We start from the raw sequence: 14062 nt of genomic DNA on the forward strand, positions 1-14062 counted from the left end.
CCCTGAGGAAGGTCCTTGGGATTTGCTGCACAGCTCATGGCCCAGCTATGCAGTGTGGACTGTGTTCCCCCCCCCGCCATTTCCTGCCGTGTCCCCGCTGTGGGAACAGACACTCGGCAGCCTCCTGCCACAGCTGCAAGTCCTGCTACTGTTTGTGCTGAAACTTGAAAGTTTCTGGTCAGCTGTAACTGCCTTGACAGTGTGAAATGCACTTGAGTTCAACAGGGCTTCTGGGCCTTGTGCTGCTCTTGGGGCTCAGGACCCTCCCCAAGCCTGCCCTGAGCTCAGGCAGTGCTGTTTTGCAAGAGGTTGATTATGTTTGGGAGAAGATTCAATCGCCCTTGGAACTGGTGGTGCAGCACCATTGGGGTCCTTTTGGATGCAGGGGACAACCCTTGGTGTGCCATGACCTGCCCTCCCCACCTCCAAGCCCTGCTCTGGGCTCAGGGCTAGAAAATAAAATAGGGCCCCAATTTCCCCTCCCCAGCCTGAAGTGGGTAAAGTGGCTTTCTGGCAGCACGTGGATTTCTGGGTCAGCACAGCCTCCCCAGCAGCTGAGGCCCTGCAGCCCCCACGCAGAAACCTCAACCCATTGCTGCAAGTCACACTCTTCTATCAGTGACCCAGAGCTCTGCTCAGCCAGACTCACCCTGTGCTGCTGAAGGAGACACTTAACAACACAGAAATTTGGCATCTTGGGCTGGACGTGCCACTGAATGAACCTGCCCCAAGGTTTTAAGCAATTGGGAATTCAGTGCTAAGGGAACAGGAGCATGGGAAAGTGCTGGCTCCCTCTGCCTGTCCTTCCCTGGCTGAGCCCCCTCCACTGGGGCACCCCAGCTCCCAACAGCAGAAAGAGATCAGGGAAACACTCCACCATTTTATAGGGACTTACTCCAAACTCCCTGCTGCTCCTCAAGGGGTGGGAATGCCCATCCATGCCCTGCAGCCAGTGGCATCCAGCTCACACCCCAGCAGCTGGGTGGGTTCAGGACCCCAGCCCAGGAGAGGCCGTCTTGAGCTCAAGCTCCTTGCCTGGATTTAGTTGGTGTTGTTCATGCTGCCCAAAGAAACACTGTCCTTTACTAAACTAATTTCTCACCTTGTATTTTGCTTTGATTTTTTTGCCTTTTTAACAGGAAAAGCACTTGCTTATGTAAAACCAAGTTTACTGTTCCTAGTTATTCTTGGGTAATAAAATCTATGGCAACCATCACTACAGATCTTGCCTTGCTTCTGCCTGTGAGCCACCATGGCAACAGCACTCCCTGCTAAATCACTCCTCTTCCAAATTGCTAAAATCTCATCTCTGTATTAGGCTGGGCTCCTAGTCCAGGAGCAGCCTGGAGCTTGGTGCTCCACATCATCAGGAACAGCACTCACCAAGCTTGCACCTGCCCCTGCTGCAGGATCATTTCCTCTGACTCATTTCCCTGTCATTTAAATATTGTGTTTCCTTTTTTGGGGGCTGGAGACAGGACAGTTCCTGGGTGCAGCCCGCTGGCGTTAGATCCCAGTGCTGCACCTACACTGGCTCCTCTCCTGGTGCTTTTCATCCAGCACCTGCATCCAGAGGCGCTGAACTTCCTGCTGTGCCTGGGGCCAGGTCTCCTCGATGGTCTCCTGTCTCCTTTAGATTCAAATGCCTGTTTGTGCTCATCCCTTTGTACTGCCACTACTCATTCATTGACACAGCTGGCCAGGGTTTCCCATTTCTCAGCTGTCATTCAGTGTGCACTTCAGAAGAACACTTTGTCCCACTCCTGCAATGACCTCCCCCAAAGGTCTCATAGACAGTCCAGACATAGACAGCTCTCATAGACAGCCAGACTGGGACTAACTCGTGCCCAGCACCGTAACCCTGCTCCAGCCCCAGTGGGCTCTCCATGGATTATGGTGACACCTGACAGCAGGGCAGATGTGCCAACAGACATCCTGCTGCCACCCAAACTGCCCTCTGCCCTCTCATGTCACGGCAGTGGCCTTGTCACAGGTTTGCAGGTTAACTCTGCTCCAGGGAGGGCAGGGGGCTCTGAGCACTGCCTGTCAGGAGGTGGTTCTTGCCTGTGTTGCATCAAACCTGCTGTTTTGTCTCCATTCCGGACGTTTCTAGTCGCATTTTGGTAGAGGCCAGCTCTCTCCAGCGCCCTTGGACAGCCTCTGCCAGGGGCCACTGAGCCACCAAACACATTGTCCCAGTGCAGAGGTGCCCAGTCCTCTCCCTGCCATGAGGAAGAGTTTGCCTCTTGCTGCAGGAGCCACCCAGACTGGCAAACCCAGAGGGGTGCAGGTTGCCAAGAGAAACACCAGGAGCACACGGGGTAACAATGAAACTCAGTTAGTTATAGCTTTATTCAATAACTGGTACAAAGTTCCCCTCAGGCAGAGCCTCCCGGTCCCATTCCCTACCTGAAATGGAGCAGAATGTGAGTGTGACCCTGGGAGGAGCTGGCTCCCAGAGGGTCAGGGCTGGTTAGCAGTGAGGAAAGGATGTTTTGCTCATCCATCAAGACCTGCAGCAGCCTGACCACTCATCCCTTTTCTCCCATTAACACCAGACCCTGGCATGCAGCAGGTATCTGCTGTCCACCCTTGGTGACCCGGCCAGGTGTAAAAAGGCAGCAAAATTGTGAATCCCACAAAGACAGTAAGTAGTACCTGCATAGAGTGTTCACTGCTCACCCTTCTGACCTGACTCACAGGAATGTGTCATTGCTGGCTGTCACTTACATTCCTGCCCTCAGGTAACTGCACCCTGTGCAGACCCTGCCTGGGCAGCAGCAGTGGGAGGCAGAGCTGGCAGTGCAGGAGATTCTGGGATCTTCACCTGGCAAGGGGCACTGCTTCCCATTTCACAACCTGCTCAAGGTTAAAGATTCACCTGTGCCAGGGCAGAACAGTGACGACGTGTCACTGCGTCCTGCCCTTCTGCTGAGTCAGCAGAGGGTTGTGGAGGTGGTCTGGGAGCCAGGGCTGCTGGAGTTTAATCCCTTGTACTTGGTTAATAGTGCACCTTGTTAGTGGAAGTTTACTGGTAAATTATTTGCTCTTTCAGGAGGCTCAGGTAAGAAATCACTCTGCTCCTTCTTAACACACACACAGATGAGATCAAGACAGTATTCCTGACCATTTGTTTTTCTCATGGCTGCCTGGCATGTGGGAACACACAGACCTTCCAGTGGGCTCTGTGCCCCAGGCACAGCTCCATACAGAGCACTGCCTGCTCCAACACCTGGAGTGCCACATCCTTGTGGTCTTGCTTTCCCACGTCCCACCGATGCCATACCAACTGCACCACAAGGGTCCTTTAGCAGAAGCACAACTACAAAGCAATTCTAAACCTCACAAAGCCACAGAAATTATATTTAAATGAAGAGGGGAGACAACGGCTGTCATCTGGATTGATACACAGCACAGACAGGAGGTGGCATCAGCAGGTACAGTAACGGGACTTACTAAGACCGCGGAATGTCGACGAGTTTTAAAGAGGCTCTGATGCCAAGGGAATACAGAAAGGATCAAAGTAATGCCAAGTACAGACTACCAAGGAAGTGGCTGCTCGGATGGGCATGCACAGGTTAGAGAGAACAGTTAATGCCATGTTGGACAAAATGCTAGATTCTGAGTGGGTTCAGTGGGGCAAGTGGAGCTGTCTAAATCCAGAAGAGGGGCTCCTGCCTAACAGGATACTTCCATGGTTTGAGGTGCAACCTGGAGGTCAATTCCTTCTGGGGTTCCAACACTTCCTTCCCCGTGGGTGCTGGCATGGGAGCGGCTGCGGCTGCTCTCTCCGGAGCCCACGCTGGACGAGGAGTGGCTGCGGGAGCGCATCAGCCGGGTCATGCTGGCGGCCGGCACTGCAAGAGAGAGCACAGGCACTCAGAGCAGGAGCAGCTCCTGGAGCCAGACCACAGTCACTGGGGCATGTCACTGGGTAAGCACAGAAAGAGCTGTACCCTTCGTGAGGAAGAAAACTAACTCTTCCCCGCCAAAATTAAGTCTTTGCACGTCTAAAGCAAGATGTTTAAGGCCCAATTTCAAAAGGTCCAAGGTGAGCCAATGCCAGCAGTGTAACTGATCATTTGCAAGTGCAGTCACGGCCAGTGTCTGTGCAAACCAAGGCGGCTGTGGCATGGGCGACCTTTTGAAAGTCAGTCTCGTCACTCCAGAAAACCATGGAGCTGAAGTCATGCAACAATCAACAAAATACAAATGAAAGGTGGAAACCCATGGCATACACACGGTACAACGACCAGCCCACCCACAGCAGGACATGCTGAGACAGAGCAAAGCACCCGGAGAACAGTTCCACCCAGCACACAGAGCGGGGCCGAGGTGGACGCACGGTTGGAGGTACCTGACTCAGTGCTTAGGTGGCTGAGCTGCACATAAGGGACTGGAAACAACATGAGACAAGGAGAGGGATGAATACAGGAAAGAGCCAATTAGTTGCGGCGTGTGAGTAGTGACTGCACTGCTCCTGGGACCCCCAGACACCTTTCCTTCCGCTCCCCACTCACACGCTGTGCTGAAAGCTCCCAGGATTTGTGAGAACAGCTGCTAATGAGCCCCTCAGGGAGACACCGAGCTCACCCAAAAACTCATCAGGGCAGATGTCTGCAAAGCCTTTAGCTGAAAATCACAATGCACCTGACAACATTAACTCCCCACCGCACACTGCACACCCCACACCTGCTCAACAGAGATGTTGTCTCCCTGTGTAACTCAACACGGGACAGATATCTGTGTCTTTGGGATGACAGAATCAGATTCCTGCTAAAAGCCTCCTGCAGGGCGTTACCTTCCACCTGCAGTGTCAGCACAGGAAGGTCCAGCTGCTTCAGCCAACGTACAGCAGGCACAGCTGTTGGAGAACCGGTACCTGCATTTCGAGCAGTGCCTAGCTGTGATTTGCTTCTCCCTTGTTCTCCCCAAGAGAGCTGGCCTTGCTGACCATGCTCTCCAGTTGGGAAAACTATTCTGAGACGAGTTGGGAAAACTATTCTGGGACGAGCCACTACTTCTGGAAGGAGGAAATTGCCCCCGTCCTTCCTCATGGCTGCATATGCTCTTGACAAGAGAGCTGACCTCCATAGTGATGCTGAAGTCCTTCTGATGACAGCACTTGAGACTTTGCTAACACCAGGAACACAAGAGACATGAATGTTGAAATGCTCTCAGGTTGTGAGGCTGAGGGATCCTTCTCACAGCATTTTGCTCTGCAGGATCAGGCGCCTCTGGCCAGCCTTGGAGAACATCAGTGTCCTACACTGTTCCTAAGTCTGAGGAAAAGCACAGAACCTCCCACTGAGCCCTGACCATGATGTGGCAAAGAACTGTTGGCTGTGTGGAGACCATTGCAGGTGGCACAGCTGCCACGGTGGCCATGCTGAACAGTCAGCCAGTCACACAAACCAACTCCTTCCCTAACTCCAGCTTTTGAAGCTTCATCATCCACGGAAGGGAGCTCCTGGCCCCAGCAGGCGAGATAGGGCTGCTGCAGTGCACGGAGAAGCCCTTCTCCTGACATCCCCCAGTAGCAAAGCCCTTCTCGGAGGTAAAGAAGCCCTTCTCCTCCAGTCTCCCAGGAGCACCAAGGGAGAGAGCTGAGCAGCTGTTAGCCTGACACACTCAGGTGACAGTGACTTCTGCCTCTAAGCACAGGGAGGAAGCCAGAGGGCAGGGCATGCACTGGCTCAAAGCACAGCTCTCTCTGGGCTCCCTGGGTGTCTCAGAAGTCACCCAGCTCCCTGTTCAGCCATTAGAGGGATTCGTTCCGGGCTATTGCTTATCCCTAGTGAGAGTCTGAGAGAAACAGGAACATCTGAGGAGAAAGGGAAGAGCCCTCATGTCCCCGTCCCAGCTGTGGGGCTGCACCCTCCTTCCCCTTAGAGAAGGTTTGCACAGAAGAGTTGCTGTTCTTGGGAACACAATTTTCTGGACTGGCACGAAGACGGACTTACAAGGTTTTACCAACACCAGCAACCAAAAAGGAGTCACCAACACATGTCAGGGAACAACACTGGTTGCTAAGGCTTGTCAGCACACTAGTTGATTTTCCAGCATGGATGGATCTCCTGGCAACCACACTAGATCAGGGGTAGGGACACAGATGCCAGTGGGCTTGGATGGACCAGAAAGGCTGAGTTCCCTTCATGACAACCCTGCTCCAAACCACAAAACTATGTTTGCCACTTACTGTAGCCCATTCCCTGCACAAAGTACTTGAAGGCTTCAGTCAGCTTGCCGGGCTGTGGAAACAGAGAGGGTGGCTTTAGTGCAAGCAGAACAAAGGGCTCTGTACCATCTAAGTGCCCTGGGAGAGCCAGGTGTGTCTCACCTGAACCACCTGGGGCAAGCCCCCGCAGTCGGCCATCTGCAAGAGGAAACAAAAGGCAGGTTGAGCTGTCCTTCCCACCCCAGGAGGACAATCCCACACCACACCAGCCCTGCCCACCCGCCAGCGCTGAGAGCACCATCCTGGTGCTTCTGTCACCTCACCTCTACTGTGGCTTCTGTCACCTCACCTCTACAGCTGGAGCAAGGCTGGGTGACAGACCTTTTGGGACCTGCTGCTGAGGGAACTCCACACCTTGGAGGCCACGCTACCAAGCGATCTCAGGCCACTCTGTAGAAGGCCAGCAGTGACCCTCCACCACCTCTGCTTCCCCAGCCAGTCTGCCCAAATCTGCCACTTTGCACTGCCATGTAGCAGCTGTCTGCACACTGCAGGGCCATGGGGGAGGGGGCAAGGACTGGAGAAGGGAATTTGTTGCTGCAGAGCACAGGGTGGAGGCAGGGCACCTCTGTTAACTCTCAGCAGGTCTTCCCTGCCGGTTAAGCTGGCTGTAAAGCAGGGATTCGGGAACCCCCTGACAAACTCTTCCCTCCCAGCTCTGGCTGCACGGAGGAGAGAACACACTCTAAATGACTGTCGACAAACTTCTTAAAGCCAAATGCATGGAAGGCAAAAACCCAAGTGGAGCTGGGCTCGGCACAACCAGTGTCTTTGTGCAGGCCAGAATGGTTCTGGAGTGGCACTCGCCTTCAGAAGGGTTGTTTTGGTTGGATCAAGACGTGAATTGCATTCCACCTAGAATAAAAGGAGAGAGGGACATGGTATCACACAGAAAACTTGAAGAGTCAGATGGAAAATGCAGGGCAGCTGCCCCAGAGCCAGTGGCTGTCTTCAGCGATGGGAGTTTCTCTGGGGCCAGGAAGGACTGAGCAAGAAAGCAGAGAGCCTGTAGGAAGAGAACAATGAATAAAAGATCCAGGGAGGAATGCCAGGTGTTCCATCCAAGGGATCTTGTGATGACAGTTGTGACTTCAAGTGAAATCACTCCCTGCTTTTGCAATGCACCATGAAACCCTGGAGCACCTTCTGGGCTCTGACAGCAAGGGAGGGAAGGAGACTTCTGCACAGTGCAGCATGAGGGACATCACTTAGTCCTCTGGCCAGAGAAGGAGGCCATGGCCTATGTAAGGCTGTTGCAAAGAGGGAATGGGTGGGGGGCATATAGGGAAAGCAACCTCAGCAGGGGAGGTTATTGTGGGCTGGGAACCTGGGCAGCCAGACAGTCACACCAAGATGCAGAAGACCTTACCCTGTACCCATGCTGTGGTCAGGAAGCAATGGGAATCTTCAGGGATAGTATCCTAGCAAAGTCAAAACTTGCAGACTTTGTTTCAGACTTCCAGATCAAACAGAGTGACGAAAAGGCAATAGGCCATAGCCAGAAAATGCCCTCCATGCATGTTTCCTAGGTCCAAGCTACTGCTTTAATAGATTCCTACACTCTTCCATGGTTTTAGACAACTGCTTTTGTTCATGACCTCCTGGTCTCCCCACGATCACCGGCTGGCAGGGAGGAGCAACATCCACCACAACCCCACTGCACTGTGCCATGCCCCATTTACAGCTGTGCTGGGAGGGAAGTGGGTTATGGGTGTCTGCAGAGGACAACAGGAAGGAGATGCTCCTAAGTGCTGCCTTCCCGATGATGCAGTGCTTTAATAGAGCTCTATGGGACTCCACACCACAGGAATTGGAGTCACACTGGATATTTTTAATCTCCTGGTAGCCTCAGTGTAACAGCAAGAGAACAGCAATTCACAACTCGAACCTAACTGCAGGCAAAGGACACGTGGTCCAGAACAGGGCCCTTTGCATCACGTGTCGAGTACGGTGCTCATTCTGATCCTGCCATTCTCACCTCGGAGCTGCTCCAAGGACCACTGAGTAGCTGAGGGACTAGAAAAGAGCCTGGGACAAAGAGCCACTGTCTGTGACTGATTCTGGGCACGGTGAAAGCACCGCAGGGTTGCTCAGTGAGCTGTGGGGTTGATGTCACGAGAGGAAAGCGTCCATGGGTACGTACCACTGCTTCCACGGCAGGAGAGTTGTCACCAACGACGAGCAAGGCAGGGCACCTGGTCAAAAACCAAAACAGATGTGTTGCAGTGCATCGAAGGGATTCCTGAGAAGGTTGAGCTCTGTGAACCAACAGCCTCATGAAAAGTTAACAAAAAAAGGCTCCTCAGAACTCCTGCCTGACAGCATATCTCGGCATTTTGTTGCACCAAAACATTCTCCAGGGCTTGTACACACACCCGTACTGTCTCCTCTGCACACACCACCTGCCACTGCTGCTGCTCACATGTGCTCTGACCCTGCCTTCTGGAGAATCTCAGGGTGTTCTTAATGAGAGGGTTTCCAGACACCTCTGTGCCCCACTGCAGATGACAGTCCTGCACCTCAGCCCGAGACTGTCCCAGACAGTCTTTCCAGTGCTTGGGCTTGGTGGGGTTCTTGCTGAGAAAGCAACAGCATCTTTTCTGCTGTCAGTAACTGAGACAGGCTGATCCAGAGCAACTTACTTGAGTGTTTTTGCAGTTGTTTCATTGACACCAACAACCGGTCTCTCAATTTCCAGGTCTTTACGACTGAAAGATAAAACATAACTATTCTCCATCAAATCTGCAGAGGAAACTGGTTATCATGGGAGCACACAAAATCCAACCATGAGTGCAACAGGTTATCACTCCCTGTGTTATGCCATGAGCAAGAGCCCCAGCAGTCATCCCCAGGAAATAGGATCCACACTCTCATGGCATTGCTGTGTGCCCAGAGATGATCTACTGAGGTGTCACAGGGTGTGTGGGCAGACACGAGGGCTGGGCTTGGCTCAGGATAACAGCTGAAGACTAGGCTTAGGACAAAGGTTCCCCTGACATGATATCCAGTAGGATAATACATATGGCAGCACATCTACTGAGCAGGGAAGTTATGGGAGCAGTCTGTCAGGCAAAAAGCTATCCTGTACCTGTTGTATGAGGTGAGGAACAGCTGAAGGTTGTCCTGGTTAATGTCCTGTGCGATATGAAGCCTGTATGTTTGGATCAAATCTAGATTTGCCTGCAGTTCCTCCTGTACAAAAGCAGAAGAATTGAAAGACAGGAAAAAATATCTTTCACAAGTAAAGAAACAATAGTCATAAAAATACTGAAGCATTAAAGTGCCTCATTCCCTGTGAGTAGTGAGACAGAGGGCAGCAACTCCAGAGTGCATCAGTACCCAGGAGACAGGAGGGGTATGTGACGTGCCTGGCACCTGCCATGCTTTGGTAATGTGACTGTGGTTTTACAACTGGCAGCACTCATCTGCTGCAAGAGTAGAGGAATCCTGAGATGGGGTAAGTTAACTCCCAAGCCTTGGTAATGTTTACACAGACACAAATCACTCTGGGTTAGGAAGGTCTTCCACTGATGCTTAACGTTCAAGAAGCAAAGCTTTATAGGTAGGCAACAAGACTGGGACCAAAGGAAAGTTCAATTCCAACACCTAGTTCTAAGAAGAAACTGCATTCCTAGAGAGACAGAGACAGAGAGCAGGGAATGCAAGGAATTCACACAGAGTGAAGGGGCCCAAGAGCAGGAAGAGAACAGCATGTGCCCTGAGCAGGAGGAAGGTGTGCCAGAGAAGGAAGCACTCCTTCCAGGGTTGATGTATTGCAGGAGGGCTCCAGATCAGGAACTGATTTGCTGTGTGTCATATACAGTGTGAACAAGGCACAGGCCCTGCCATTGCCCAGGGGGAGGGAGACAGCTCATTGCTGTATCCAAAGTTTTCAGGAGGGGCTGGTTTGCCTCTCCTGAAACTGAAAGGGAAGATGAAGAGCAGAATGCAGCAAGTCAACATCTGGACGCATACAAGATACCACTGTCAGATCCAGCTGATCTGTGGTATCTTGAACTCAAACTCCAAAGGCTTCCATGCTGGCTACAGAGAACTGGCTGCCACTTGTTTCTGCAGGCAGTGGCCAGGGAACCACAAGGAGTTCTGCCACTAGTGTGTGGGACACTGCTTCCTTAGCATGCCCAGAGACAGTCAGGGCAGGGGTGAGGATGTGGTGCTCCCTGCAGCATGCAAACCCCAGTGTGAGCCTGACACACAGAGAAGATGGTACTACCTGTTGCAACCCTTAGCTGATGGACCTGAGCTATCTGGGAGCAGCCACATACAGAAGTTAGAGCTCCGTGTGCAGTTGCATGGGAACATTAACACCTGCTGGGTACTTACATGGCCAAAATGATGCGCCAAGACAATATCCACTATGTTGGTTGTCCAGCCTGAAAACTGAAGAGTGACTGTGAATGAGGAGGAGGGAGAGTAACTGGGAAATACAGTTTCATTACACATTCCAAAGCAACTCCTCAGAGTAAAGAAAATAACAAGTGATAGAAGATACAAATGCCTGGAGTTTTGGATGGGCATGCAAAGCTTCAAAGAAACATGTGCGCACACAACACAGCTCTCCAGAAACCTGGAACCCTAAATAACTGCAAGAGGCCACAATAATTAAGAGATCCATTCAATCTCAGTCAAATGAAGCTGCAAGCAAGAGTACTAAATCCGAGGAAAGCTGAGTGCTTTAGAGCCACTCACCTCCAAGCAGTTTATCTGCATCTCTTGTTCACATATGATCACACCCACCCTGCTCCTATGGCCGAGGCCACACTACACCCAGACTGAGAATGCAGCAGGGACAGAAACCAGATTTTACAGTTCTTGCCAGAAATGGACAAATTCCTGTATTCTGTCCTTTTTTCTTACTTTACACACTGCTCAGTAAGTGCTGCGGAGAGCAGATGTGCGGGGAAGCAGAATCTCACCTTGGATGCTGCCCAGTCAATCCATCCCTTTGCACATGGATCAACATTAATAAGAACGAGTCCCTCCACCAGGTCGGGGTGGCTGAGCTGTGGGGAGAGAGCACAGGCACACTCAGAAGGATCATTCAGCCCACATGGGGAAAAATGGCTGGTGCAGCAGCTGGAAAGCTTCTTGCAAAAGGTGTAGGACAGTGAAATGCAGACAAAGTGGGGAGCTCCTCTGTGCAGGGCAGCCATCGGCTCCCAGCCAGACTGGACTCGATTCGGCCATGGCACAGAGGGCCCGAGTGCTCCACAGCCCTGCAGCCCCAGCAGGCCTTGGCAGTGGCTCCTGGGGACCTCGGGCAGCTGCACGTCCTGCTGAGGCCCTGTGTGTCTCAGGGCTGGGAGCAGTGACGCTCTCTGCTCCAATCCAGCACAACTGTGAAGAACCTGGACAAGCTCCTGTGCCCGGAGAGCAACTCCTTCCACTCCTCAGGAAAGAGGCAGTCTCCCAGTGGAGATGGGGCAAATGGCAAAGAAGTTGGTGCTGAGGCTCCCAAGTCCCTGCAGCCTGGGCAAAGGCCTGGCAAGCGTGAGCTGCAGGGGCACCTACTCCATAGACAGCACCTCTGCTGCCCCCCAGCCTGCAAACACCCCTTCCCCTGCTCCATCCTGGCCCCCCCAAAACCCTGCAGTGTAACTCAGGCTGTGTGGGGGGGGAAACATGGGTACACAGCACTTATGACAACTGCTTGCAAATACAAATGCAGCAATCTAATGCAACCAGCCACCTCTGAGCTCTGGGCTCACTCCAAGGCTGAGATTCTATGGCAGCTCTCCTGCTCCATTGTACAGATTGGTGAAGCAGAAGGAAACACCCCTGTGCTCAGCAGGAAACTGCCTACAGTCCAGGAAGCATGGCAAGGGCTTTGTGGCACTTCGCTGTGCTGAGCACAAAGGCTGATTTGCACGAGCTCTTCTTTTGCAGGGCTGAAAACTACACAAGATACAGAAAGCAAGGAACAGCCAAACACCAGTGCCTCACACTGCCCCAGGCTCAACCCTGACTGGAGGGAATGGGAAGCAGAGAACTTTGTGTAGGAAGGGCAGCTGCCCAGCAAAGGGGCTTTAAGAAACAATAATGGCCTAAATAATTGACAACTCTCTGCACTCAATAACCTAAAGAAAATTTTACTGAAAATGTCAGATTTCTGGGTTTTTTTAACACTATCTCTGAAAGACTCAGGCAAATTCCTGGGCTGTTAAACAATGCCCACTGATTTCACATAAACACTGCACTAGAGAGAAATGTGTAAGCAGGTACTAAGATAAAGACAGCACACTTTTATCTAAGGGTGGAGTACAAAATCCGCTTCCTTCCAGTGACAAAGCACATTCCTCATCAGCACTGGTTTGCAGTACATCACATCAATTCTTTGGTGTCACAAACACTGGACACAACACATAGCAATGCAGGCAGTCTCTGTGAACACTCAAGGCTGGCTATTCCTAGCAGTCAGAATGGGCTCTGATGACTCAAAAGCATCACGCTGCAGTCTTTCCACACCTGGCATAGTTTCAGAGTAACTTCGACTGCTCCAACATAACCATCTGGCCGGAGGTAGCTCTCCCAGGGCTCCCTGCAGCCCTGCTGTAATTACTAACTGCTACTTTGCCCCTGCCCCACACACTGCCTGTTTGATCAGTGAGGACCACAGCTCACAGGAGTCACAAGCAATGAAGAGATACTTACTGCACACCTGCTGAGGACGTAAGCACCAGCTCCCAGGCCAATCCCAATGAAGCTTTTCAGGCTGAAATACAGGCATTTCACAGTCAACAACACTAACTTAGCTCAGCTGAAGCATCCCTAGTGGCAAAGCCTTTCCCCTCTCTGCATCCAGCTGTGCACTTATGGCTCGTTTTCAAAACGACCCAGCTACGATGCAGCAGCCTTAAATTGCCTCAGGTAGCAGACAGTGTTCCCAGCACAGAACTAGACAGGGGCACACTGCTTGAGAGATGCTCAGGCCTCTTGGGACACCTCAGTGAGCACTTCAGATGTGGCAAGCAGAGGCACAGGTACATGCTGGAATGGCTGTCTCCAGCTGGCTCACCCCTTTTCCTTTCAGACTTACTTCAGGTGCGTCAGAACAGCAGGTAACATTTCAGCCAGTTCATCCATACTGGGATACTGGTACCTGAAAACCAAGAGAGCATCTCCAAATACAGCTCAATAGAGATTACCTTCCAGTTCTACCTGAGGTAGGAACATCTGACAGGCATGTGCACAGGTTATTAATTTGCAATGATACTGTGTGTTCCAGCCAACTGTGTGGATCCCATCCCTCAGAACAAGACTAACAGAGCTGTGGTCTTTTGGGCAGTCAGATTTCTGTGGCAGGATGGACAGATGAAATGCCAGCTCGACTGCAATGTGCTGGGCTCATGCTCAAGTCAGACAGCTGGTACCAGACTCACCACTAGTGAGGGCTTTACCCATGTCTCAGTAATTAGAAAGTTCCCTGACTGCCCCTTGGGAAGCCTCCTCATCTTGCCATTTCCTCTGCTCCTGAGAGCTGCCTCCCACTACACTCAGCCTGGCAGTCCCAGCTGGCACAAACGGGGTGCCACTTCAGTACAGACTGAACAATGCAGGTCTCTGCAGAGCTCTTACCCAGACGGGAATGGGGGGGCTCCTTCCTGCTGGCCTGGTGCATCCACATGGCACACAGCAAAATGCTGGGTAATCTCCTGCATGTCTTCGAAGTTAAAGAATGCGTTAAAACAGGATTTGTCTGCAACAACAACAAAACAAAATGAGACATTTCCTGAAAGTTCTATTGCAATCCACCTTCCAAACACATGGCACATACCTGCAGGAGCTCAAGCCCCCCCAGGCCCA

General features: G+C 52.0%; 1 protein-coding gene across 2 annotated transcripts in view; it reads right to left on the reverse strand.

Moving 5' to 3' along the window:
• Positions 1 to 2326: 2326 nt before the first annotated feature.
• NDRG3 (NDRG family member 3) overlaps positions 2327 to 14062 on the reverse strand; it is a 43526-nt gene continuing 31790 nt past the window's right edge. The window contains exons 5-17 of one of the 2 annotated variants that reach the window (XM_029965300.1): positions 13835 to 13955; positions 13296 to 13358; positions 12911 to 12971; positions 11176 to 11262; positions 10583 to 10639; positions 9327 to 9430; positions 8881 to 8946; positions 8382 to 8433; positions 7046 to 7093; positions 6341 to 6376; positions 6200 to 6251; positions 4358 to 4396; positions 2327 to 3857 (exon numbers count right to left, since the gene is read on the reverse strand). In XM_029965300.1, coding sequence (XP_029821160.1) covers positions 3679 to 3857; positions 4358 to 4396; positions 6200 to 6251; positions 6341 to 6376; positions 7046 to 7093; positions 8382 to 8433; positions 8881 to 8946; positions 9327 to 9430; positions 10583 to 10639; positions 11176 to 11262; positions 12911 to 12971; positions 13296 to 13358; positions 13835 to 13955 — 965 coding nt within the window. In that variant the 3' untranslated portion in view covers positions 2327 to 3678. The remainder of the gene's footprint in view (positions 3858 to 4357; positions 4397 to 6199; positions 6252 to 6340; positions 6377 to 7045; positions 7094 to 8381; positions 8434 to 8880; positions 8947 to 9326; positions 9431 to 10582; positions 10640 to 11175; positions 11263 to 12910; positions 12972 to 13295; positions 13359 to 13834; positions 13956 to 14062) is intronic. The other variant, XM_029965301.1, reaches the window with a different exon arrangement.

The sequence above is a fragment of the Manacus vitellinus genome, unplaced genomic scaffold, assembly GCF_001715985.3.
Source record: "Manacus vitellinus isolate BGI_N305 unplaced genomic scaffold, ASM171598v3 scaffold_97_pilon, whole genome shotgun sequence".
Lineage (NCBI taxonomy): Eukaryota > Metazoa > Chordata > Aves > Passeriformes > Pipridae > Manacus > Manacus vitellinus.